The sequence below is a fragment of the Indicator indicator genome, chromosome Z, assembly GCF_027791375.1.
Source record: "Indicator indicator isolate 239-I01 chromosome Z, UM_Iind_1.1, whole genome shotgun sequence".
Classification (NCBI taxonomy): domain Eukaryota; kingdom Metazoa; phylum Chordata; class Aves; order Piciformes; family Indicatoridae; genus Indicator; species Indicator indicator.
The window spans coordinates 73,646,148-73,673,840 of NC_072053.1; the positions used below are offsets into that span (position 1 = coordinate 73,646,148).

The window sequence follows — 27,693 nt, forward strand, 5'->3', positions numbered from 1 at the left end:
CACCCAGCTTGGTGTTGTTGGGCAACTTACTAAGAATGCGCATGATCTGCTCATGCAACAGATGTTAAACAGATCTGGTCCCACTGCTGTGCCCTGAGGAACATTGCTTGTGGTTGGCTGGCAACTAGCTTTAACTGCACTTACCACTACTCTTTGGGCCTGGCCAGTCATGTAGTTTTTTTACCCAGTAAATTGTATGCCCATCCAGACCATGAGCAGCCAATTCTCCAAGTGAACACTTTGGGAATTGGAGTCAAAGGCTTTGCTATAGTCCACATACACAACATCCACAGCCTGTCCCTCATCCACTAAGCAAGCAACATGTTGCAGGAGATCAGATTAGTCAAACAGGACCTGCCTTTCTTAAACCCATGCTGACTGGGCCTGATCATCAGTTGCACTGTATGTGCTGCGTGATGGTGCTCAGGATGATCTGCTCCATCAGCTTCCATTGCATGGACGTGAAACAGACAGGCCTGCAGCTTCTTGGATCTTACTTCCAGCCCTTCCTGTAGACAGGTGTCACATTGGCTAACTTCCAGTCTCCTGGGACCTCTCTGTTCAGCCAACATTGCTGAATAATGATGGAAAAGTGGCTTGGCGAGTATCTCCACCAGCTCTCTCAGAACTCTTGGGTGGATTCCATCCGGTCCCATAGTCTTCTGTACATCTATGTGGTGCAGCAGGTCAGAAGCTACCTTTCCTGGATTGTGGGGGGGAACGTTCTGCTCCCCGTCTCTGTCTTCTAGCTCAGGGGGCTTTATTCCTAGAGTACAACAGGTCCTATTACTATAGGTTGCAGCAAAAAAAGACATTAAGCACCGTAGCCACTTCTTTATCATTAATCACCATGTGCATTTAATAGAGGATTCTAAAAGCAAATTAATTTTAAACATTAATTCTCTGGTTTGATTTCCTCAAACCTGATATCTTGGTTGATATCAATAATAGGGCACTGCCAATCCCACCTAAAATACAATACTATCCAAAGTGGATTTTGCAGATGTTCTCAAGCCAGTCATACTGATGGGCAATTCTGTTAAACTCTTTTGCTGGCCAGTATGTAGAATCTTCCAGCAAATTATATCTGAAAGACACAGCTATAAAACATTTTTCTGTACACAAACTACAGGAAAATTAAGTGAAAAAACCCCAACCAAAAAACAACCTCTGGGTCTCTCAGGAGCACAAAGATCTTACAACATTGCCTTGCTCTACGTTTCAGATCAAGAAATTCAGTTTAATTAAAGAACCCTAGGTTTCAGATCAAGAAAGAAGTTCAGTTAAAGAACCTTATCAAAATTGATGATAGTCAGCAGAGAAGGACCCAAGTCCTGACTTACAGGCTACTGCTGAGGGCAGCACAAAGCAAACAACAGGAAACTGTATCACCTATTTTGATAAAACACATAACCACTAAGGTTAAACATGAAGACATTGAGCAAGCTCTGGACTGCAGCAGAGTTCCATACTGGAGTCATTAAGGTTCAACCCCCACACAGCACTTTAAGTAACTGATAGAAAGTCCTTTCTAATGATTTTATTACAGTAATATGGAAACCAAGTCTTAGACAGGCTAGCTAGCAGCTTAATTATGATTACAAAACAATGCCAGCAGAGACAGGAACAATACTCTAGGAAGCCTGACTTTTAAGACTTTTCTAAAGCTTTAAACAGTGTACTGTATGTAGCATTAAAAACAAACCATCAAAAGTAAGGAAACTCAATTTTATATTTTCTACTTAATTTCTAATACACATCTATTCAGGAACACTGTAGAGGGCTCAGAACAAATACAATCTATGTGGCAGCCTAGTGGCTCAGTTTACAGCTGAATAGCAGCCACCACTCTCTTTTTATACTGCTTTACCTTAAAATTACTTTGTTTTCCTGTACAATTCATGTATCTTTTCTATTTTAAATATAGTTGTATGAGAACAAGTCTTGATAAATAAATAGCATGGTGCTTAAGGCTTCAAAATGGTCTATTTTCTTGAAAGAAAAATGTAACATGTATCTGTCAATGGTTGTGTTAACTTAGAAGACATGCAACATCCTGAAATATCAATTAACCTTTTGAGAGTGGTAGCATGTTTCTACACAGCATTTCTGTCAAAGCAAGGCATCTAGTAGCCACAAATTGATAGATATTTAAGAACCAATTTTTTTAAAAAATGGGAGGACTACAAAATTATTTCCACTTCTGATATAAAACTAATTACAGAAAAACAAAATGTTGGGAGACACTATATGGCACCACAATCTGACATGTATTACCTGAAATGCATTTATTGGAGAGGGAGTATTGGAGGGAAGTATTTCTCCATTACCAACATGAAAACAAAGCCATGTTTTCAGTTAGCATACAGCTTTAGCTTCTTTTCACAATTTCTTATCAGCAGTTTAGAAATGTGCAAGCTATCTTGTTACTACAACAATAAGCAATGTTGAAAATGTACTATGTAGTGCTGTAAGTGCTCACTGGTATTGCAGGCACTTACTTAACCTCAGGGTTATGTTTAGACAACAAAAATACAAGTGCTAGCTGGAAAATAAGGAAAGGAAAAAAACACATACACTAAATAAAAGCAATAGTAAGCATCTATGAAAATGCTTCAGATGTGCTCCATGAACCCCATGACATATGATTCAGGGAAACAAAGATAAAAGTAAGCTTTTGACAGCCCCTGTAACAGTCAGTTCCCAAGTCCATTTTGCACAGGCTTCTGAAGAAGCTCCATGACAGCCAGGAATAATAGGCATCAAAAAAATCTATGCTCTTTTCCCTTCCAGCACTCAGTCAGTGAGGCCTTACACCTCTAAATCAGCTCTGTACCCTCTACGAACACACCGCTTCTCAGTGGCGATCTATGCCTGTCCCAGGGGCAGATTCACACTACAGATGTCTGTCGTTGTGGTCATTGTTATTTTCCTCCAGTGTGAAACATGAGAGCTTTGAAATCATGTCCACTGTCTCATCCACCAGATTACTTTCCATACTAAATAGTAGAACATATAATTTTACATACTAGGACAAGATTATCAGCAATCTTAACACAGCTATGGTAAAATGTTTGTGTGAAAGTCACTCTCTGCAAAATCCTCATGTGCACTGAATGTCAAGTCAGCTGAGATGAAGCTTAAGCACAACCTCCAACCAAATAAAGGATTTAATGTAGCCAAAATTGACATCCACAGAATCCACCATTTCCCTCATCACTTACCACCCTACTCTTTCCTGCATACTTTTCTTTCCCCTTTTGACTGGCCATAAACGTTGCTATAAGTTAAACCAAAGATGAGAAGACATTCAAGAAACTAGATAAATATGACAATTTTCTATATTAAGCATCAAAAAAGTAGTATTTCTCCTTTCTCAACCACATAAAGATATTTTTCTCATACTCTTTAATAATAATCAAACAGATATTGTTTAGCAAAGAAATTTAGGCTAAAAACATCAAGGAGAAAACAATCATCTTAGCAATAAAAGAACCAGTTTACTAGACTGGAATATTATGGACTACGATTTTGAGAATGAAGGCAGACTGGATGTCCAGACTAGGCATACTGCAGGGCTCCATCCTGGAGAACCAAGAAGAGAGCCAAAGTGACTGAGAAACAATGAAAAAATTTTGCCAAATTTTTTTGAGAAAAAAATATTAAGTGGGAATATTGTCAGGGGAAAAAGAGAAAACTAGAAGTGGAAAAAGAATTTTAGAAAGTATGTCAGCACTTAGAATGTCTTCAATAATGATTCCAACTTAGGCTGCTCAAAACTGGTGAAGAGCCCTGTATTTTTAAGGGATAAGAGAGAAAAGGGGGTTTAAATGTTTAGTCAGTACCAGAAATGGGAAAAGGGATATTTTTTCACTTTGGACTTGAGTGATACACTGAGATCACATCTCCTCTCTGTCTCTACATCTATAAAGACTGGAAGTTTGTTGGAATTTCAAATGTAAAACTGCAATTTTCATAAATTGCCTGCTTCTAGAGGGTGAAGCTTTTAGATCATCTAATACCATAACAAGTCATTACGGAACTACAGAAATTCAGCATTAGTGCCTTTGGAACTGAATGATCTGGCATGAACAGCGTACTTCTCAACAGAACGCAAGCAGGATGACATAGTAACATGCAAACCACTATTTCTCCTCCATGGATATAATCCATGATTTTGATTTGTATCTTAGAAAGTGCTGCAAGTACTGACCTCAAAAAACAGTATGAGTAACAATCAGTAAACAAAGCACTGAATCTTCAAGAATTAAAGCATAGAAATATTGTTTGGACACATAACACCAACCTGGCTGAGGTTTTCATAATGGTTAAGACATTTACACAGTTAAATACTAGCCAATCACTTTACAATTTAATGTATCACTTAAGCAATTGAATGTATTATGGATATCTAGTTATTTAATTCAAATTCTGGCACTCCATTCCCTTGGCAAGAGAACACCCACTTTTCCCAAATAAAACAAATTATTATGGACTTCACTTCTGTGTGATACTAAAACATACTCTTACAGCCTTTAGACAATGAGAAAATAATTATATGATCTTCAGAACACATACATGATTCAGTGCATAAAGGCAAGTGGAGACTTTCAAGACCCATCCAGATGAGTTGCTGTACAACCTGCACTAGATTATATGGTCATGCTCCAGCAGGGGGGTTGGACTAAAAGACCTCCAGAGGTCCCTTCCAACCCTTAACATCCTGTGACCCTGTGAACCTGTAATCAGCATTATGGGTTAGATGTTTTAAGAACCTGTATCAGTGCAAGAGAGCTGAAATCCCCCGCCACCGACAGTAACCAGGCTAGCTCAGTCTGGAAAGCAAATGAAAGCTGTATTTACAAGCAGATCTACAATCTATGATGAAATGCAATGAATATGTACAAATATACAAAATTCACAACATTTACAAATATATACAATCAACAGAAAAGTACAACCAAGCCCCAAAGGGGCCTTTCCCGGGGAAAGGGAGGAAAGGGAGGGGCAACATTACCCCTATATTTCTTAGTATCTGAAAATCAACCACATAATAGTTTTTCAACTGTGTTTTTTACTTGGGTATTTCTCCCATCATCAAGAAGTTATGGTTTAGTTTGTCTGTTTGTACTAATTTTTAAAATAAAATCCCCCCCAAACATTTGCCTTTTTAAAGAATGAAAGGTTTTCTTTACTGCGATGTTGCTAAGGGGCGATTGAAGCCTTCCAACATGAGTGATGAGAATTTTAAGGCAAACTGAGCTTGAGGCCCACAGACAGAATTAAAAGCCAGTAATTTTCCAAATAACTAGGTCATGTGTTGTGAATATTGAGAAGGAGAATCTGCAGTAAGGAAATTATGGTACAATACTAAACCTTACTCATCTGGTTCATGTGGCACATAGTTCAGTCGAAGTGGCCTCCAGTGATGTTACTAACTGAAGCACAACTGAAAATAAATCTAAACATCTCTTCTGAAAATTCAAATCTTGGTACAAAATGGAGCACTTCCAATAGTGATACCTCTTGTGGCAGTGGTAGTGCTGAAGGAATTGACTAAAATGGACTTACTTGCTCTTGGTTGCCAGCAGCCTCCTACAGCACAGAATGCTGGCTTAGATTTGCATAGCTGAGAAACACCCAAGCCTCCTAGAGTTTGACTCAATAATCAAAGAGCCACTTCAGGGTAGTTTAAGTGCATCTATAGTTACCTTCCTCCACAGGCAGTCTGATAAATTTGAGGACAGGCTGAAGCAGTTAATTGATTTAATTTTTATCATGTTTTTTAGAAATTACGTAATAGAAACAGAATGCCAAAAAGAGCTCCTTAATGATTCATTCTTTACAGGTACCACAGAAAATAATCTTCTGTTAGGACAAAGACTTACAAACTATTTCAGACAATGTAGGATGGTTACAGAAAACTGGCTTCATGTTCTACTGGTATACAGGCCCATCACTTTGATTTTCAAACACTCGAATCCTTATTTTGAGAGAAGAAATTAATTTCAAAATGCTCTGGTATTTGTGATAACTTAAATGGTACTGCACATGAGATTATGCCTTTCATATTCCAAGGAAAATTCTACATGCTTGTTTGTTTCTATAAACCTTTTTCTTTAAAAAAGAGACAAAATAATATGCAAGTGGAATGACACTGTTTTTCAGAGTTACACTTCCCTCATCTATTTCTAACAAATGTGGAATATCTATAAGAGTGCTGTTACAGTTTACATACAATAACTACTCCTGTAAATAAGTTCAAGTTTTCTTCCTCAATGCTGGAGTACTCACTGGGTTAAAAAGACATTTTAATTCACATTTTAAAGTATTGATAACTTAGGATTCCAAACTCTCAACTTCTACTATAATAGCATAAGGAGTATGCACCTAACACTACAGGAGCATAAAATAGGGGTAAAAAAACCCCAGTCTTCAGTCTATCATTGAGGAAGCAGGTTTAAGATGGCTGAAAAAGAAAGCATCAAGAACTTACTCTCAAACAGAACCAGTGTGAGCAAAAACTATTATAAACTTTAAAGATGGAGCCTGACAAATTTATAAAGTGCACCATGTGATCTGGCTCCCTTCAGTAATGAGGAAAATGTTCAGCTCTAGTATCTGTCCACATGTACCTTAGAAAGGAACCTATTCTGTCCCAAATGACAATTACAGAAAAACTAAACCCCGCTTTTAACAAATAAAATAAAACTTTTGGCTTCTTAACTCGGATACTAACTAACCCATTTCAGTTATTTTTCCTTGTGGTTTGAGAGAAACAGTCCAATTTTTAAGATGAAAACATTCCCTACAACAATCTTGAAAGAGCTGTTTGTGTAATTTAAGGCATCCACAGTATTACTTTCATTGAAGCTGTTTCGAACAGCGAAGTGAAAGATAATGGGATACAAAAAATACCTTCAGCAAATCTTTTTCTCTTCAATAGTACATATCACACTAACAAAATATTTTGAGGAAATAAGTAATCAATAATGTAAGAATTTTTCTAATGCAGATCTTTCACTAACCAAATAATCTAGGAGGAAAAGGAGTATAGCTATTATTTCACTCAGTTTAATTCTTGAAGGATCAACTCCCATAGTTCCCTCACTGATAAGCAAGTACTCCTAATGTCACTGGAGAAAAAAAAATGGAATATTCACATTTCAAAGTCTGGGGGTTCTCTTCCCACATCTTTTAACAATCTAATCACACAAGATACACTAAATCAAATTTACATAAATGAATGTCTTTCATCTATAGAAAGCATTGCAAGACATATGTACAGTCTTACTAAACTAGCTACCACTTTTATATAGATGGGTGTTACAGAGACACCCACAAAATGAAATAAGCAAATATCAGGTGGGAATATGAGATTTATTCCAACCAAAAATTACCCAGTGATTTACACAACTTGACAAGAATTCCTAAGTTTCAGGTATGTATCTTTTTAGAAAGATGACCCAAAATGTGCACATGCTCACAAAAGGGAAAATCTCCCACTTACGGGTTCCCAGAAAGTGGATCAATCACTCAAAAGGTACAAGGGTTCACTCAAGGACATATCCAGAAGCAGTTCCAAGGAAGTTTCCCTGGGTAGCATTCAGATTCAAAAGGAGAGCCCCCAGCTGCAGACCCACTTCTCTGAGGAGGATCAACTCCAGCGGGCTTTCTGGTGGGGCTTTGTTTATAACCAAGCCAATTCTAACCTGTGCTAATATATCACATCAGCTCTCACTGGCTGAGGGCCCCAGTCACCATAAAGGCACAAAAATAAGAGTGCAAACAGATTCAATAGACAATTGACTTTGTTTCAACAGCCAAAATGCCCTGGGTTTTGTCAGGACAGGTGTCCCTGTTACAGTGGGAAAGGCATAAAGGTGTACTGCATGCTAAGAAAAGTACTGGTTGCAAAGCACCATTCAAACTCCAGATCTATGTAAATACTAGAGGAAACCATTAAGTCTGCACTCTAAAATTTGCAGCCTAAGCAGCCAGTTCTACTCTTCATTGCCAAACTCAGTACTGCAGAATCGAAACTCCACATTAGATATGAAAATCTCGATTTCGCCTGCTGCGATGATAAAAATAGTTTAGGGAAGAGGCCAAGCAAAGGATGACAAAACATGTCTGATTGTGAACTCCTTCAAAACTCTCTGTCTGCTTAAGTAAAGAATGTTAGTGCAAAGGCAATACCAGCAGGATGAAGCCAGAAGTGTACTCAATATAGCAAACAAATATTGGAACAGAAAAAAAGCTGCCTATTTTTAAGACGAAGGCAATGAGCTATATGCACAATTTGCCAATCATCACAGGTAGGGGCTTCATCACAGAAACATTATGTAATCAGGAAGAGGGTGTTTCCTTTAAGATAAGCCCCAGATTAAACATCAGTTTCCAGGGAAAATTGGAAACTGGGAAGCTCTAGCATGGGGGGCAGGGGAGAAATCTGCATAAACACAGATTTCTACTTTCTATCGTTGCCACTGACTTCACTGACATGTATACCTTTGAAGGAAGTACTGGATGTTGCACCTCCCTTTCAGCAGGCCTTAATGTAACAACTGCTCCATGGGTAAGGAAGCCTGCAGTGAAACAGGTGGATTTTCACATTGCTTGTGTAAAATTTCTGACTACAGTCCTCAACTACATTTTGAACAGGAGTGGAAAAATCTGACAGTATATAGCAGATCAAAATCTGCCCATTTCCTGTACAAACACATTCAACTTCAATTCAGTATCTCCATTTTATAAATGGGACTACTAAGGCATTTCATGGTTTTGGTGAAAAGCACTCTTCAATGGCAGATTTAAAATCTGAGAGACCCAATTTTTATCCAGAGCTATGGGTCACAAAGTGAATGACAATCAGCAGCAGCTGACAGTACTAGGCAAATCTTCAAATTAAATCAGACTTAGAGCAGGCAACACAAAAATGATATGTAATTATCAAAGTCTGTAACCATGTGCATCCTCCCATCTGTAGAACAAAGCTAGGATAATAAGGTGGCTTTCACAAAACATGTAAGTCTGTAATTAAAGACAGACATAACACATATGCACAGCCAAGTTAAGCACAGGTTGCATGGTCAACTACAGTGCCTCTTACCAAATTTTAAGACTGGACTTTGTAACCTTATTCATAGATTTGCAATGTGTCTTAGTCATGTAACTGGAAGAAATTAAGAATCACTGGACTGATCTCATCTACCTAGGCATGATACAAGAATGTAATGTTGCATTTGATTCTGCTTTACTTTCACAGATATGGAAAGACCGTCAGTAAAAGATACAAAACAATACAAAAACAAAAGCAGCAACTGCATTTTTCAGCAGTAGACAAGAACAATCTCCTAGGCTCTGAAGTAGTCCCACATGCTAGGATTGTCTCTAACTAGAAATGGTAGTTGGTAACATAAGAGGTATGGAAAGGGTTGTATTGTGTCAGGCAGATGGACAGCAAATTTACAGAATCCTGTGGAAAGACTGACCCAAGAGAACACAATTTCCAAAAGGAAAAATTGTGGGATTTTAAAAACAAAGAAATAATTTTTGTGGGTTTGGGTCCTATCATTTAAAAAAAAAAAAAATCAACACACTGGGTCAAAGACCCAACCAAGTGGTTAATGAAAGATAATGGGATACAGAGGCACTGAAGAAAGCCACAGGCTACACATTATGTTTGCTGTACAACTCACATCTTCTCCTAATGACATCAGCAACTTTAGGAGGCAGGAAAAAAAATAAAATGAGGAGTGATTCAACTTTGTAAACTGTGAGTTTCAGCTTGTAATTAAGGCTAGAAAAAGCAAGAGTAGCAAGCCAAAAATCCAGTATCTCGGTTACCTCTCAGAAAGGATTTGAATATTAAGCAAGTATTAAAACCAGAAAAAATTCAATTCTAAAAGGAAAAATCTGCATAAAGTGAGCATCCAAAGCAATCTCCTTTGGTGAATATGTAATATGAACGAAATTCTTCACCTAAGATTGTCTCCCTCCTGGAGGGTTAATTTCCTCTGAGTTCCCATTTTTGTCTGCAAGGATAAGGCCTTACTTCCCTTCAGCAAACCTTACTTAGCAAATATGCCGAGGAAAACAGTATTTTCAGACTTCTTCATTCAATATTCAAAGCAAAATCCCTCACATCTTTAATCTTTGAATTAAAAAAAAAGGAAAAACACACCAAGAAGTACCAGTGTACTTCAAATAGGAAGAAACAAAAGAAATAATATGACATGAAATTGGTAGAGCAAGACAACCGCTAAGAAGCAGTAACTTCAAAAGACTTTTCCCTAATTGAAGTTACTGCAGCTGTTCATTTTTACATGTATTTTAACTGATAAGCAGCTAGCTAGAGAGCAAATAGAAAGGGACTGCATGACAAACATTAGAAACAGCATTCAAATTTCCAAAACCCTAGTATTTAGGGATTTGCTTTGTACGAAAGGTAGAACTGCTCTGCCTCTCTGTGGGAAATTTGTGGGCACAGAGCAGCAGTAAAAATATACAGCAGACTATGAGCATTTATATGGAAAAGCCATAACTGACTGGCTCTTTTATCTAGCAGAAGAATATATAGCAATATCCAACAGCAGAATATGAAGTTAGGCAGATTTTAATTAGAGATAAGGCACAGATTTTTATTAACCATAAAAAAAATCCCAGAAATTACCTGTCATTGCAAGCTTTGAAATCACAACCAGACCTGTTTCAAAACCTCTTTTATATATTGAAGAAAAATTACAATTTGTATTACACAAGAAGTTACACAAGATAAGCATGTGTGCATCTTTTAGCACAAATGTTTTAACTGGTTTTAAGCATTTTTTTAAAGTATCTTCTTCCAGTCTATACCACATACACTGTCTCTGTAGAAGACAGAAAAGAGTTAGAAGGACAGGGAAAACTAATTTAAAAGTCCTCTAAAGGTAGTGCTTAAAAATCTTACACAATTAAAAACGTACTGACAAACCTGGGCAGGTAGAAGATTAAAGACTCAGTCATGCAGTAGCTAGCTATTAATATAAATCTCAGTAGGTATAAAACTGTGTCTTTACTACATCTTTCATCATCTGCATTCTCTTTGTCACTGTCTGTGATGGGATCATATAATGCAGGTTGGTTAGCAATTCACTGTGACAATGCAACACAGTCTTTGTGACCTGTTTGTTACTGTGACTAGTGCAGCAGACAGTAACAAGAAACAAAGATTGTCCGCTTGAGCTGCATTCCTCCTTAATTTGCGTTTCTCCTGGTAGAAGAATCTTTCCCCCACAACACACACAGAGCACGTCAATTCTCTTTTCTTTTTTATTTTTTTTTGTCACAACCACCATACGATGCATGTGTTTCAGACTATTTCTGTAGATTTGCCAGCGTTTAGCAGACAGAATTTAGCATATTCCCATTAAATATACACCCCTTAGCAAGAAGGCCAGTTTCTGACAGAAAACTACTTTCAGAGTTTTTCCCATATGGCTTCAACCAACCACTCAAGATACAGAATTGACAGCTCCATCAAGAATTTAGGTGCGTAATTTCACTAGTTGCATTCCCACGCATCATTATATTAAGTAATGCTGTCTAAAGGCTATAAAAATCTTCTCCTGCTTGGCAACACAGGACTCTTTTTTTTTTTTTTTAATTATACATATTTTAAAGATACCCTGAATAACTTTCCAAAACAAGAAAGCTATGATGCATTTAGCTTGACCTGCCTTTAAAACAAGTAAGATTTACACAGAATACAAAAAAAATTAAAAAACCAAACCATACAGAGAACATAACATAGAGGAATGGGGAGAAAAGCAATAGAAGTGATGGAAAACTGACATGAGAATTCAGAGTAAACCCTACTAAAATGCTAGCTCTTCTTTGCAGAGAGGAAAAACTACTTTTTAATCCGATCAATACATGTCCTGATTTCCAAACTGATACATTACCAAGCAAAGACTTGATACCAAGTCAGGTATCAGATTGGTATCAGCTATTACCACTAGCTTGTCATTCTAGGGGCCAAATTAAGAACACAGTCAAAGAAAAAAGCTGATATAATTACCATCACTCTAATCGACTAGAACTGTATTATATAATAGAAATAATACAATAAAGTAACTGCCCTATGAGTAAAGGTTCAAAGAACCAATGCAAGCAACAGAATACACACAATTAATAAACCAGTGCAGCTGAGAACTGCCTATAGCTCAGTGAAGAAAAATGAAAAAATGAAGTGAGAAAATAAATACTATTATATAGCACAGCTTAATTCTATGTTTTTTATTAATTTCTCAAGACAGTAACATCTCATCAACTAAACAATCCACACCAAAACAAAAACTTTCAAAGACCATATTAAAAAAAAAAGAGCATTTTACTCTCTAACAATTACAAATAGAGTTCAATATGCCACAGAAAACTTCACCTACTCGGTATTCTGGGAAATACTTGTTCTGTTGTGCTAAGAAACTCAATTTGGCTTGACACCCTAATGCAGCTCTCAGCCAGCACACTACCACCTACATCTCCTGCAAAGAAAAGACCCTGAACCCAGAATACTAGTTTTTATCACATTGTAGTTTGCAAGCAAGAAGAAAAATATGGTTTACAAGAAATTACATGTCAATACAAGTGAAACGTCTGCAAGAAATTACTTCTCAGAATAGCCAGTGGTCTGGACTCCAAATGTGAGCACTGCTGCAAGCCAAAAGATGCAGTGGCCTATTCTCTCAAAAATGGTGATGAGCCAAATTAATTAGTAATGTTACAAAATAATGATCCTAGACAGTTAGTTACCCGTTAACTTAGTTTGGCCATAAGTCAATCGATCCTCAGTTCTTCATTCAATTTGCCCAAAGGTTCCAATGTTTGCACAATGTGCAAATCATACCTCTAAATTAAAGAAGTTAAATATCAACAGAAATTAAAGATTAGTATCTGGTCCTTCTTGTGCACTCCACAGAAAGTAGACTTAGTGGCAGCATTTCAGAACTTCAGAAATACACAGCTTCTAAGTACCAGATGCCAGGAAAGACTCAGAATTATTTTGCCACTTTTATTTCAGTAAAACACTTTGAAATGAAGATAAAATTCCAACTATATCTTTCTTAGTTACACTGCAAACTCACACATATAAGTATGTTCACACATACTCTGAATTCTGAATTAATATGAAGTCCTGAACACCACCTGAACAGCAGGTCAGTAAAAGCATCCAATAAACATGCAGTGACAACCAGAAAGCCCAGATGTACATTTTTAAAAGAATATGAATGAAAAAACAAATCTGAATTCATAGCATCATATAATGGTTTGGCTTAGAACAGAACCTAGTCCAACTCTCCTACCATGAGCAGGGACATCTTTCACTAGGTCACATTGTTGAAAGCCCCATCCAGTCTGACTTTTAACACTTCCACAGTTTCTCCAGGCAACCTGTTCCAGTGTCCTCACTGTATAAAGTCTTCTTTGTATTAGACTTAAACCCATCCTCCTTCAGTTTAAAAACGTTGCCTGTTTTTTCTGACATTACAGGCACCATTACAAAGCCTTTCACTATCATTTTTCTGAGCTTCCTTTAAGTATTAAAGACCATAGTAATGTTTTTCCCAGAGCCTTCTCTTCTCCAGGCTAAACAACCCTAAGTCTCTCAGTCTTTCTTCACAGGGGAGCTGTTCCAGCTCTTGCATCATTTTTACAGCTTTATTCTGTAACTGTTCCAACAGGTTCATGTCTTGTGCTAAGGATTCCAGAGCAGGATGTAGCTCTCCAGGTGGGGTCACAGAATCACAGAAACTTTCAGGTTGGAAAAGACCCTCAGGATCACCAAGTCCAACCAATAACCCTACTCTGCAAGGTTCACCCCTAAACCATATTCTCAAGCACCACATCCAAACAACCTTTACACACATCCAGTGACTCAACCACATCCTTGGGCAGCTCATTCCAATGCCTGACCACTCTTTCCACAAAAAAAGTCTTCCTAATGTCTAGTCTATAAACTACCCAATCGCAGCTCTTGTTCTATCACTAATTACCAGTGAGAAGAGACCAGCACCAGCCTCTCCACAATGTCCTTTCAGGTAGTGTAGAGAGAGATGAGGTCTCCCCTCAGCCTCCTCTTTTTCAGTCTAAACAGCCCCAGCTCCTTCAGTCGCTCTTCATAAAATTTATTCTCCAGGCCCTTCATCAGCTTTGTTGCCCTCCTCTGCATTCACTCCAGCATCTTCATGTCTCTTGTATTGAGATGCCCAAAACTGAGCACAATAGTTGAGGTGTGGCCTCACCAGAGCTGAGTACAAGGGGACAATCACTTCCCTACTCCTGCCGGACACAGCATTTCTAATACAGGCCAGGATGCCATTGGCTTTCTTGGCCACCTGGGCACACTACTTGCTCATATTCAGCTGCTTGTCAATTAGGACCCCCAGGTCCCTGTCTGCCAGACAGCTCTCCAGCCACACTTCCCCAAGCATGTAGCATTGCTTGGGGTTGTTGTGACCCAAGTGCAGGACCTGGCACTGGCCTTCTTAAAACTCATCCAGTTAATGCTGACCCATTGATGCAATCTACCCAAGTCCCTCTCTAGAGACTCCCTACCCTCATGAAGATCAACACTCCCACCTAACTTGGTGTCATCTATGACCTTACTCCTATCAGAGCAGCACACAACAGCTGAATCACTTTCCTTGGCTTGCTAGCCATACTTCTCAACAACTTCTCATACAACTCAGTTCACCCTCAGCAAGTTTGCAGATGACACAGAAGTAGGAAAAGTGACTACACCAGGCATTTGTGCTGCCACAGCAAAGGACCACGACAGCCTGGAGACACAGGCTGGCAAAAATCTCATGAACTTCAACAAGGTTAAGTGCAAAGTCCTGCCTGTGGGGAAGGACAACCCCAGGCCTGAGTACACACTGGAAGTCACCCAGCTAGAAAATTGTTTTGTGTAAAAGGACCTTGAGACATGAAGGACACCAAGCTGAACGTGAGCCAGAAATGTGTCCTTTTAGCAAAGAAGGCTAATGGTATCCTGGGCAAGAACTACAACTACTGCCAGCAAATTGATGGAGGTGATCCCTCCCATCTTACTCTGCACTGGTGACGACACACCTGGAATGTTGAATGCAGTGCTGGGTTCCCCAACAGAGCAGATACTGAACTGGTGGAGAGAGTATCATCACAAAGACGATAACTGGACTGGAGTACCTCACATACGAGGAAAGGTTGAGAGAGCTAGGACTGTTCAGCCTGGAGAAGAGAAGGTTCAGGGAAATTTCAATATACATAAACACCTGAAACAAGGGAGCAAGAAGGACAGCACCAAGCTCTTTCCAGTGGTGTCCAGCGACAAGACCAGAGTCAGTGGGCATAAACTGAAACACAGGAGGCTCTGTAAAACGCAGTAAAACATTTTTGCAATTTGAGGGTGACCAAGCACTGACACCAGATTGCCCAAGAAGGTGGGTGAACATCTTTTGAAATGTCCAAATGCCATCTAGACACAGTCCTGAGAGACTGATTCTGGATGGCCCTTCTTGAGCAGGAGGACCAGATGACCTTGAGACATCCCTTCCCACCTCAAACCGTTCTGTGATGATGCTGCTGCTGACAATGATGACAACAGAACGGTCAGGTTATTTTTGTGAACCTAATATTGCTTCTGAGAGAGAAGTGAACACTGCAAACCATTAACTTACACAGTAAAGAAGTACCTATACTGAGAGTACATTGATAGGGTCAATTGTTTTAAATGTTCTTCCAGTAGATACATGATGCAAAGTATTAATAATTGGAGACATCTCTTTTTACAAAGAAAGAAGTTAGTATAATCTCTAAATCAATCTAAAAAAACTAAATTGTAAATCTCATCTAAAAAGCTAGCACTCTGGTCTAAGCATTTTTCATGATTCTACCTTCTTCTAACTTTAATTCAAAATGCTGATGAAAGTCTACAGCAACTTAGCTACTATAACAATATATCACAAATAATAAAGTATTTTGACCACCATAGGCTCAAAGTATGGAAAAAAAATACAGCAAATACGTGCTGATAAACAATTACCTAGAGAATATAGAAGGAAATAATGATGAGAGCATGCTGTCATCTACTGCACTCGTAAGACATTACAAGGAGATTTATAAGACAAAGAGATGGTGAGTTCTTCCATTATCCCATGGAATTTTAAAAACTATTTTACCTCTATGTGCCTTGTTAGCAAAATAAATGCTTTACTTAGTTCTGTGAATTGAAGCTTTGGGTTAAAGAAATGTCAGGATTTTTTACTCTATCGAATTAAGAAGTTTAAAGTGAACTGAGAAAGTAAACTCAAGTTCAAGCTCAAATTACACTTTTGTATCTACACTCACACTCAAACTGACAATTCATCATGTAGGCTAAGAAAAGAAAAGAAAAGAAAGGGGATGAAATGATGCTTTACATAGAAACACACACCTATATTTCAACCTGCTTTCATGCTAAAACCCAAGCTGAAGTATGTAATTTTGGCAGTTGCTTTTCTACAAGCTTAATCTGAAGTGACAGTTTAAAGTGGCTTTACACAGAATGTGCTATACTCGCAAAATGTTAGTCCATTATGTGAGATCATTATGTGAAGTAACAAAAAAATCTCAAAATTCTAACATACACCAAAAGCACTGTTGCAGGTCTCATAGAAATGCAGACTAAAAACAGAACGTCATCCCCAAACTAGGTCACAGAAGGACCCCAGGTGTGTGTAGTACAAGCTCCAAATAAAAGAGAACCAAATGTATTTTTCAGTTTGATGTATGTTGGAGACGCAGCAGTAAAATATATATTAGAAGACAGTATGTCTGAAGAAAATTCTCAGACAGCTGTTTTGTAGTATATCTTCAGAACTGCCTTCCATACTACATGCATATGTGGTATCCTGAAAAGTCAGCTTCCCAATCTTGCATGATTTCACTTGGTTTCCAAATTCCTCACCTTCTTCAATGGAGAGTGATGCTTGCCTACATACTCACTGTATCCCTCACCATTTAAATTTTGAGACTTGTATGCTTGGCACTGGCAAATATTATCTCAAAAAGACAGAAGCCCTAAACATCTTTTCAACTCAAATCTTTTTCTGCATAGTTACATTATCAGTCATTTACTTATTTACATTCATAAATTACTCTGATTTTGCACAGGAAAATCCTACAAATTCTGTCTAAAATTACCTAGTTTTACAAAAGGACCAAGTCTAAACTTTGGAAACATCCTTTATGATGTAATTCTGAGTACCTCCAAAGACAAACCTTGTTTTCTCAAAATAGATATCTTACACTTTAATAAATTCTAAGTTTATTTAGGTGTCAAGCTGTTAGTATAAAACATATTGGTCTACTTTTGTCAGTATATAATGGCTACCTTATATGTGAAAATTATTTTCTACATGTATTTTTAAATCATAAAGTAATAAACTGAATTTTATCCTAACGAGAAGTGTATCGATGATAAAAATAGAGCAAGAATAATTCACAGAATCACATATTGCACTGGGTTGGAAGGGACCCTCAAAGATCATCTTGCCCAAACCTCCTGCAACCAGCAGGGACACCAAGCAAATCAGGCTGCCCAGGGCCACATTAAGTCTGATCTTGACCATCCCCAGGGACATGGCCTCAACTACATCCCTGGGCAACCTGTTCCACTGTTTTACCACTCTCACTGTAAAGAACTTCTTCCTTATGTCCAACCTAAAACTACCCTGCCCCAGTTAAAAACCATTGCTCCTTGTCCTGTCACTACAAGCCTTTCTACACAGTCCTTCTTCAGCCTTCCCGCAGGTCCCCTTCAGATGTTGAAATGTAGTTATAAGGTCTTCCCAGGCTTTGTATGCAATAATCCAATCAACTGATTCAGTGTTCCACAGTTCTTTGAACTATCAGATCCTGATACTGATGTGTTCTGTATACATGTTCTAATGCAGTTTAAAGCTCATTATGAATCCACAGAAGGATGTTATGCCCTCTCATGTATGTAGACATTTATGCTTAAAGGCACAATGAGACTTCTACAGCATGGAACAGTTTTAACTGGCAAAAAGTTAAAAGATTTTTATGCCATCATAGAAAATTACCTCAAAAACATAGTGAGTATCTCACAAAATTCACCATCTAACCACCTCACAAAACCAAACGTGGGAGGAAACTCAGATATACTTTAAGTACAAAGAACCAACAGGCTAAAGAGCTAAACCACTACAGGTGTTCAAGAGCATTTCACCCTTAACATATTGTACAGCACGTTCACAAACATCTCCAAATGGTATGTAGGTCATATTACTTTATATTGTAACAGTGCACATATAGTAAACTTTCATCCACTACAGCAGCTCAGCTAACATGCATTGTCTGAGATAGTGGAACTCCACAGCCAGATCATACTTATCTACTACCTAGTAAGGACTCTGTATTTTCCAGTACTTCCAAACAAACATACACAGCTTTCTTCGCTCTCAGAAAAAAAATCATTACCTTCTGAGGGGTCAAAATCCTCTGCCTGAACTTTTCAATCGTATCTTGACCTGCAGCTGCCCATGCACTGGCAAATGCTTCAGATTTGTCTTGATCCAGGTGAATGCTTTGCAGCTGTTGTTGCAATGAAGCAGGCTTCAAATTATGATAGACTGCCTGTTAAAAGGAAAGTAAGTGCTGTTGTTGAGTACTGTTCTACCACTTGTGGCAGATCACAGCCAGCATGTTCACACAAGAGTTTTACTACCAGCTGTGGGAGTGTAAGCCTTCTGTTCATCTTAGCTCTCTGGTGGGGAAGACAGTCACCCTTTTCTATGTCAATTGTACCTCACAATGCAATATTTCAAATTATTCTAGACAAACTACAAAAAAGACCCAACAAACAACACATATACAAGCTACACCTACAACATTTCCACTGTAGATATTGCCAAAACAGCTATCACTGAAAAAAAAAAAAAAGGGATATTTGAAGTCAATTGTAACCATGAAGAGAGAACAACTTTTCCAAATTCCCACTGCTCAAACAAGCTTGAACTACAATGTAATGTTCTAAAAAGACAGGAACAGTTTGACAAAAACAAGATGAGTTTGTTATAACCTCACTACTAGCATTGGTTTTTGTGATGAATGATCCATACATTATGCTGGTCTCCATTGCCAAAACAGAACTTCATCTGCACCAGGGCAGGGAAGAAAAACAAATAGATAAACAACATATGCAGCAAAGACCATGAAGCAGTCTTATTATCTATAATTGGTCCATAGAGCAAAGGGCTGTTAAAAAAGTTATGCTCTGACAGAAGAAGCAGCTACTCTAAAAAGCACAGCTATCAGCAAGTACACAGAATTCTCATACAACATGCATTCCCTCTAGGATTCTTCTTTGGGCAGATATTAATATCCTTTCCATTCTCTCTCTCTTTTTTTTTGTTAATGCAAAAGAAGTCAGTTATAAAGGAGATTTAGCTTTCTTCTTGTCTATTAATGTCCAATAATTATCATATAAATGAAGCAGTCTGGTGAAATCAAACCTCATGAAGTTTAATAAGGACAAGTGCAAAGTCCTACAGCTGAGGAGAAATAACAATAGACACCAGTACAGGTTAGGGGCTGCCCTGCTGGAAAGCAGCTCCATGGAGAAAGACCTTGGAGTGCTGGTGGACAGCAAGTTCTCCATGGAACAACAATGTGCCTTTGTGGCCAGGAGAGCCAATGGGATCCTGGGATGCATCAAGAAAGGTGTGTCCAGAAGGTCTAGGGAAGTTCTTCTACTTCTATACTCTGCCCTGGTGAGACCACATCTGGAATACTGTGTCCAGTTTTGGGCTCCCCAGTTCAAGACAGACAGAAAACTGCTGGAGAGAATCCAACAGAGAGCCACGAGGATGATTAGGGGACTTGAGCATCTCTCCTACGAAGAGAGATTGAGATCTCTGGGGCTGTTTAGTCTGGAGAAGACTGAGAGGGGATCTGATCAATGTCTATCAATATCTGAGGGGCGGGTATCAAGTGGAGGGGGCCAGGCTCTTTTCAGTGGTTCACAGTGATAGGACAAGGAACAATGGGTTCAAACTAGAACACAGAAGATTTCACCTCAACATGAGGAGAAACTTCTCTACAGTGAGGGTGTCGAAGCACTGGAACAAGCTGCCCAGGGGGGTTGTGGAGTCTCCTTCTCTGGAGACTTTCAAAACCCACCTGGATGCATTCCTGTGCGGACTACTGTAAGTGATCCTGCTCTGGCAGGGGGGTTGGACCTGAAGATCTCTTGAGGTCCCTTCCAACCTCTGATATACTGTGATACTGTGACATTAGGAGCAGTCAATAAAACAGATATGTCTCTGTTTGATTGAGATGAAATTCCAGTCTGAATGCAACCTCAGGTTTTGTTTTGATTTTTTGGAGCCAAGGGGAGAACTGTTTGTTTGTTTTCTTTCTTTCAAATGCTGTGGAATGTGTTAACTACTTGAACTAATTACGAACTGATGTCTAAGAACAGAAAAAGATTCAAATCCCACAACAAACCATCAGTGTGCACACACTCTGCACTGACCATGCTTACTGTACTTGCAGGAAATGGATCGATGACATCACAGCTGTGATACTTTCCAAGAATGCTACCATATTTAATAGGTAATACCTTGGCTTCCCAATCTGAGTAGTAATAGACTGTAGAACTAGAAAACCTCCTTTGTTTACAAGATCTTCAGCTCTACACCATGCAGTCACCTTCTCATTCAGATACTAGAGCCACATCACACATGCTTAGGTGCACAAAAATTTTCCATAACTGACACTTAATTTACCTTAAGCAGTGATCAGTTAATGCCATTCAATATTTTCACTACAGGAAGTAAAACCAAAAAAGTATGTCTAGCTTGCTTACAATGAATAAGAGTGAAGATTACTATCTCATAATCATCACACTTCTCATAATCATGCAGAGCTCTCTTCCACACCTATATTTGGATTAGCCAGAAACTCACTCCAGAAATGAAGTGAGTCCAATCCAAATCACAAAGACAAACAAATGACAGCAGTAAAGCCGTGTACCCAAAAAAGACACAACATACTGCAGATACCTTAGGTAATGCCTTTTTAACCCGATTTTTACATTTTTGGAATTTACAATTGTATTTAAGAAACCATCTTATTTAGCAACTTATGATGATAAAAAGAAGGTACCTGTTCCAAAATGAAGGATATAGTTTCGAGAACAAGATGAAGATCCTGCTTTTCCAATGAAAAAGCTATTTGAAGTTTTTCTTCCTCTTCTTCACTGAAGCTGCTTTCAGCCTGAAGCACAAAAATGGTTAGTCCTGACATTCCATTTAGCAGTCACAAACATACTTGTCAAAACACGAACTTTCTCTCCATTTTTATAAACAGAGAATCTATTCAGTTGTCTTTGACTAGAAAGAACAAAGCAATGCTCCTTTCTAACAGAAAAAAAACAGAACGCAATTCCTCTCACTGAACACCAAAATTAAAAGTCAACAGTATCCCATGAGAAGTTGTCAGGATTGCTTGAAATACATCACAAGAAAATGCTTTCTCTTTGCACCTAAGAGACACCAAAGAAATGTTTTTCTTTCAACTGTCAGATCATCTCCAAAAATCTTGTTGAAACAAAAGGAAGAAAAGGACAAAGTGCATTCCTTGAAGGGAATAATCTAGTGAAATTCATTACCTATGCTTCTTCCACTTTGAACACTCTCCTGAAAACCACCCATGCTGTCACAACAGAAATAAAGGTCTAATGTATGTCTATTTTGAAAGTCAGATTTGAATCTACAGCCTACCATATTACAGAAGATGAATGAGAATGTGCTCTGCTTTTAAAGCATAGTAGTTACATTTATTATACTACAGCAAATTAAACAGTAATTTAAATGTAGATATTGCCATCTTGTTAAAAGTAATTACTAACAAATCTATACTACAGACATCAAAACACCATATTTAGACCACTGAGTAATCCAACACTGCAAAGCTACGTTAAAAAAAAAAAAAAGGCAATTTGGCTGTCAGAAAAAACAAAATGAGGCAATTACACAAAAACTTCAATGATCACAATGTTTGTAACCAGAGTATAAAAATGGAAACATTATTTCAATCATTATCTGTCAGAAGGAAATGCAGAGATCCAAGTGTCTACTTTGTTAAGGCAAGACAATTTATTTAAAGTGCCCAGCAGTTAAACATGCCCTAGAGCCAGACACTTTGAAAGGTCCAGCTAATCATGAGATTGAGTGAGCTAAATTAAAAAGACCCACTTTGCCTAATGTAAATGCTAATCAAAACTGTGAAGACCTACTCTACTGTTACTGGGTAGTACAGAAATCAACCAAACAAACAATCAAAAACAGAAACAAAACAAACTAAAAGATTAGTAACACTTTCCTGTTATCAGTGAGTTAGTAGCCACACAACACAACTAAGGAAATACTAGCAGCATTGCAAGCTAGGAGTTTTGGTAGGAAAAAAAAAAATCACCAATTGAATCAAATAATCAAAATAATCCTTATAGTCCCAGAATTATGACCTTTAATACATTTGTAATTTTTGTGCTCCTTCTAACCTATAATATTTTAACTTTTAGTTTGCATGTATGTGTTTTTTCCTAAATATAGAATAAAGGAATAAATAAAATCTGACACTGAAAGACAAAGAAACTCAACAAAACCATTTCTGGTTTAGCATTAATCTTATACTTTCCCGTTCAATATTTGGTGCCAAAGAAAAATTTAATCTCCATTGGACTTTTTGACACTTGTGCAATGAAACTTATTACTGAATTTATTTCTTTGTTTTTAAGTTTCATAGAATCACAGAATTGCCTGGTTGGAAAACATATTAAGATCATCAAGTCCAACCATAACCTAGCATATCCTTGTACACAGCTGTTACACCATTTATTCAGCAATTTAAAAAAACAAACAAACAAACAAACAAAAAAATCTCCAAGCCACAACAACTGACCAAACAAATTAAAAACCAATCAAACAAAAAAACCCACCATAAACAAACACTGACCAACATCTGTACAGATGATAAAAATATTCACTTAAAATATTAATTTTGGGGCTTATTTTCAATCCAGTTCCACTGATTGCTTTAGTGAACACAAACCTGGCTGTATTGGTGGACACAGAAAATTGAGAGGAAAAAATATAATAAATATATATGCATTTAGTTTTTCTCTTGCAAGGGCAATAGAGGAGTTTGTGCAACAAGATGCCAAGGAACTTGTGTCTCCTGTGAGAGTGTTCTGAGGCACCAGCACCTGACAGTGAGGTTGAACAGTGTCACTGGCTCTCACATAATCCACTTTCTGCTATTTATTATTCTTTCTTATTTCATCTACCTGAAATAATTCTGATTTTTTAAGTAATTCTGATAATTACTGAGGGGAGTACTTATTAAAAAATATAATCATTCCTTAACAAAATAAGAGTGTTGCATCCGTCCCAAAAAGACGACTTCGTAGCACTTGGGCAGAGGAGGGTCGCGCCTCCTGCCAGCTCGGCTCCGGTCCTTCCCGTCCCACGCCAGGATGCGGCGGAAAGCGCAGCATAGCAAGAGGCGCGGGCTCGGCAGGTCGCTGTACTTCCGACTTCGCCTGAGGCAGAGCAGCCAGGACACCGACAAGACCCGGCTGGTCCTCGTGTCAGCCCGCGGCAGCCCAACGCGCTCCCCATCCTCCCTTTCCCCCCCTCTTCCTCTCCTCCTCCCCGGCCCGGTGCGCTTGCCCCTCCCGCCCCGCAAACCTTCAGGTGCAGTTTCTGCAGAAGGCGGGAGAGAAGCCGCGGGAACCGACCCGAGTCCACGGCGTTGATTAGCGACACGGCTCTGCGGATGCTGCGCGGAAGGGAAGGAAACGGTCAGAGGGTCATAGGCCTCGCCACACCGCGGTGAGGCCCAGCCCCCAACCCCATCTCACCCTACCCACCCCCGCACTGGTCTGCTGTGCTGTGGCGGGCGCGGGACAAGGGCAGGAGCAGAGCTGCCGCGAAAACAGCTAGTACCTGTCACTCTCCGGAATGACGGGCGCCGCCATGACGGACTCTGGGGCCCCACTCCACGACGGCAGCCCAGCGGGGCCACGCGTCGGCGCCCCGCCCTGGCGGAGGCAGGGCTAACGTGTGGCGGGCTTCGGGCTCTTGCGGGGGCTGTGAGGAGGAAAGTGGCAGGAAAAAACTCTTAATGCACTTTTCACGCTAGTAGTGTTACAGCGAATTGCTCCGGAGGCTGTGGCTGATAGTGGCTGGCTGTATTGCCTGTTCCAAGCAAAAACCCAAAACTTTTCTTCCCACCAAGCCCTAAAGCTTAGAACATGCCATGCATATTTTGGGCCAAGTGTGCGCGGTTGGCAAGCCTCATTAACGGATTCACTATAACGTTTTAGCTCACAGGGAAGTAGCACTGCACTGGGCATTTCTGCCCCATGGCCGTTATTGTGAATGGATGGAATAAGATCTGTGAGATCGCCAGTTTCCATCAGTTTCCTCTGGAACTGAAAAAAATGAGCTACAAGACAATTAAGCAAAGGAACAGGCAGGATGGCTGCCCAAACCTTGTTTTCCTAGGAAGCCAACCAGTATGTTACAAAGCTGCAAAAAACGTCTGAATGTGGCTGTGGAGACTTACAAAGTGTGGAACAAAGGGTTACTTGTGGTAAATAATGGTAGACTCAAGAGGCAGGTGGGAACAGGCTGAAAGTTCTTGAAATGCTCTAAAGAAATGGTTTATAAACTTGTGTGCTGGTATCTTGCCTCTGTTAAGTGAGCAGAATTTAGGCACTTAACTTGAATAGGGCCAGGATTTCAGCCAGTACACTTGAAAAGATAGTATCTGTTTAAATAGACACTGCCTTAAGAAATAATCTCAGGGGGAGAAAAAGACTGAAAAACCTGGCCAATTTTAAAGCAGAATTCCTGGATGAGACTTTAAACAACATCTGTACTATACCCGTTATGAGAAGTTGGATTCACAGTCCGTGCTCTATTCTTCAGGCTGTTGTTCTGGGGTGAGATATAAGTACATTCAACTATTTCACCTGTTTTTCTGTACTCTTATAAAACATGGAAAGATAATACTCTTGTAATAAATTTACTTTTTCTCTCCATGCTGAAATAATGTAACTTCCTGTTCTTGAAAATCCCCCGAGAGCAGAATTTTGTAAAGACTGTTGAGTCAAAATGAGCAAGGGAGACTGGATGTCTAGACAATTGCTTCCTTATTTTAAAATGTTCCAGCTGATTTAGGTATTGGATGCACCACTCAGGTCTGCTGCCAATACTCTGGTTTTATAATCATATGGACCTATTTTAAAGCATTTTCTTTAAAGCTTTCTGTATCAAATTAATATTCAAAATGAATAGTCCAAATGATGAACAATAAAACCCCAGCTGGATCCTGACCAACCTGTTCCAGCTGGACCTGTTTCACACAGAAAGTTTGACTTGAGACCTCTGGAGGCTTCTTCCACTCTGTATGATTCTGTGTTCAAAATTTCAAAGGAAAGAGAGTACCCAGTTGGAAATAATAAATAATGAAGCTAACCAGACAAAGTACTCTCAAGTACACAAATAATGTTTTTCCTAATACCTTTTCATATTTCTAGAAAATAATGCTATAAAGTTGTGACTTTTCAGACATCCATTCAGTTATTATCATTTTATACTTGCATCCATGATCCATCCGATGTGAATAACTTTTTTTAGTAAGCTAATGATACTATCACCAAAATCAGGAATCAAACTCCTTCACACTGAGTTTTACGTTAATGAGCAGGCATTCATTTATTACAAAGTCACATGAGTTGAGGTGCTAAGGTAATTCCCACACGTCTAGCACACCAGCTGAAATCCAGTGGACATTTACACAATGAAATGTAGGAGAAGCAGCTCATGTCAACACCTACTAACCATCCATTAGTCAGTTTCTTACATGTTTCATATTAAAAGGTCCAGCTTCTCTTAAATTCACTAAGCATGCTCAGAGGGTGAGGAGTTTATTCTAGGCTGGGGTCTTCCAGCTAGGAGGTGTGGTCTCAAGGGTGTCTGGTGGTCCTGTGAGCCTGAACTTTGAACTTTTTAATTTATTTTCTTCATATAGTCACAAGTTAGAACATCACCTAGTTCTGAACCATAATAATTGGGTTTCGCTGGTTTTGAAGGGCACTTTGTTAGTTAAGGAAAGATGGGAGGCTTCAGTGATGTGGTAGTTTTAGACTAAGCCTTTAAAATTTTTCACAGATCTTGGCCAGAAAGTAATAAAATGTAAATAAATCACTATTGGGCATAAAAAGGAAAATAACATTAAATCTGAACAATCCCATTGGAGAGATACCTACCATAAGACTTGGTTCCCGAAACAATTTCCCTCCTCACTTCTTCACTCTGGGAGAGACTAACTTGCTTCTGTTTGACCTTGGCTGCATTTTTGTGACTGGTATTAACTTCTCTGCTTCTGTCTCTTGTCCCTTGTGTACAGGGTGGTAGGGGAGGAGGCAGGGAAGGGAGAAGCTGTTGCAGCTCCCCTGATCTTTGGCCAGTGGGGTGTGCTGTTTATTAATTGTGAATACCTGTAAATATTGTAAATATTGTGTATTTGTACATATACGTTGCATTCCATTGTAGATTGTAGTTTTGCTTGTAAATACAGCTTTCATTTGCTTCCAATTGAGCTGGTCTGGCAAAAGGTAATGTTGCGAGGGGATTTTCAGCACACCACAAGTGATAAGGATGCCAAAACTCTTAGTTACAGGCAGTAAGGATGCAGTTAAATTGCTGAGATGGCACAAGCTACCCAGGGTAATTAAAATTTGTAAACCTTTTCCAACAATACTGCACAATTTAATGTATTTTATCAGTTGTCATAACTATCCATCTAGCTAAAACATATTTTGAATCAAAGCATCACTCATATTTTGTCTCAAAATGCTCCATTTAGCCATGCAAATGGATGTTATATGAACTTTTGGATTAATCTCCTCACACCCTGTGACAAAATCTTAGGCATCAGTGACTGAGATTTTAGAGCATTTAGCTGCTAATGAAACTTACGAATTTTACTGCCTTTCAACAGCTCAGCCTTCCCTACTGTGCACTTTGGAAAACTGGACTATACATGTTCTGTTCTTTCACAAAGACCAGACAAGGCTTCATGTTATTTGAATATAGCTTGTTTTACAGAATTTTTAATCATCCAGCCCTTCACTTCAAAATTCTCTGCTTTATAAAATACTTCTATGTTTATCAAGTGAAACTTGTTATATAGAACATGAAAAGGATGTAAAGTTAGGAATTGTGGAATACTTTCTACACGAGGTCAGTAAAGCAACATAATAAATTGCATAAGAAAGCTTAAGGTACCAGTATTCCTATACTTCCACCACACTGGACGTGTAAGTAGGTCAGTACTTTGTAGGACCAAGCTAATGGACAAAATATGCATTGCCCTCTACAAATGATAGGACAGGAAAATTTTCCATGGTCCAGACCAAAATTACATTGCGCTTAGCTCAGACTTGATATATCTGTTTTCCAAATAGAATAGTGGAAAGGCAATGTGAATGTTTTAAGACCATGTCTTTAATTTTTCTTCACAGAATTTGAGCAGAAAAGTGGAAGAATGTAAATAAATCACTATTGGGTGTAAGAAAGCAAATAATGATTATTC

The 27,693-nt window shown here is 38.7% G+C and overlaps 1 protein-coding gene across 1 annotated transcript in view; it reads right to left on the reverse strand.

Annotated features, from left to right (window-relative positions):
• Nucleotides 1-24,067, reverse strand: part of COMMD10 (COMM domain containing 10) — a 126,267-nt gene extending 102,200 nt beyond the window's left edge. Inside the window, exons 1-4 of the mRNA XM_054398060.1 lie at nt 24,036-24,067; nt 23,778-23,868; nt 21,193-21,303; nt 18,505-18,660 (exon numbers count right to left, since the gene is read on the reverse strand). Of these exons, the coding sequence (XP_054254035.1) occupies nt 18,505-18,660; nt 21,193-21,303; nt 23,778-23,868; nt 24,036-24,067 (390 nt within the window). The remainder of the gene's footprint in view (nt 1-18,504; nt 18,661-21,192; nt 21,304-23,777; nt 23,869-24,035) is intronic.
• Nucleotides 24,068-27,693: the final 3,626 nt, after the last annotated feature.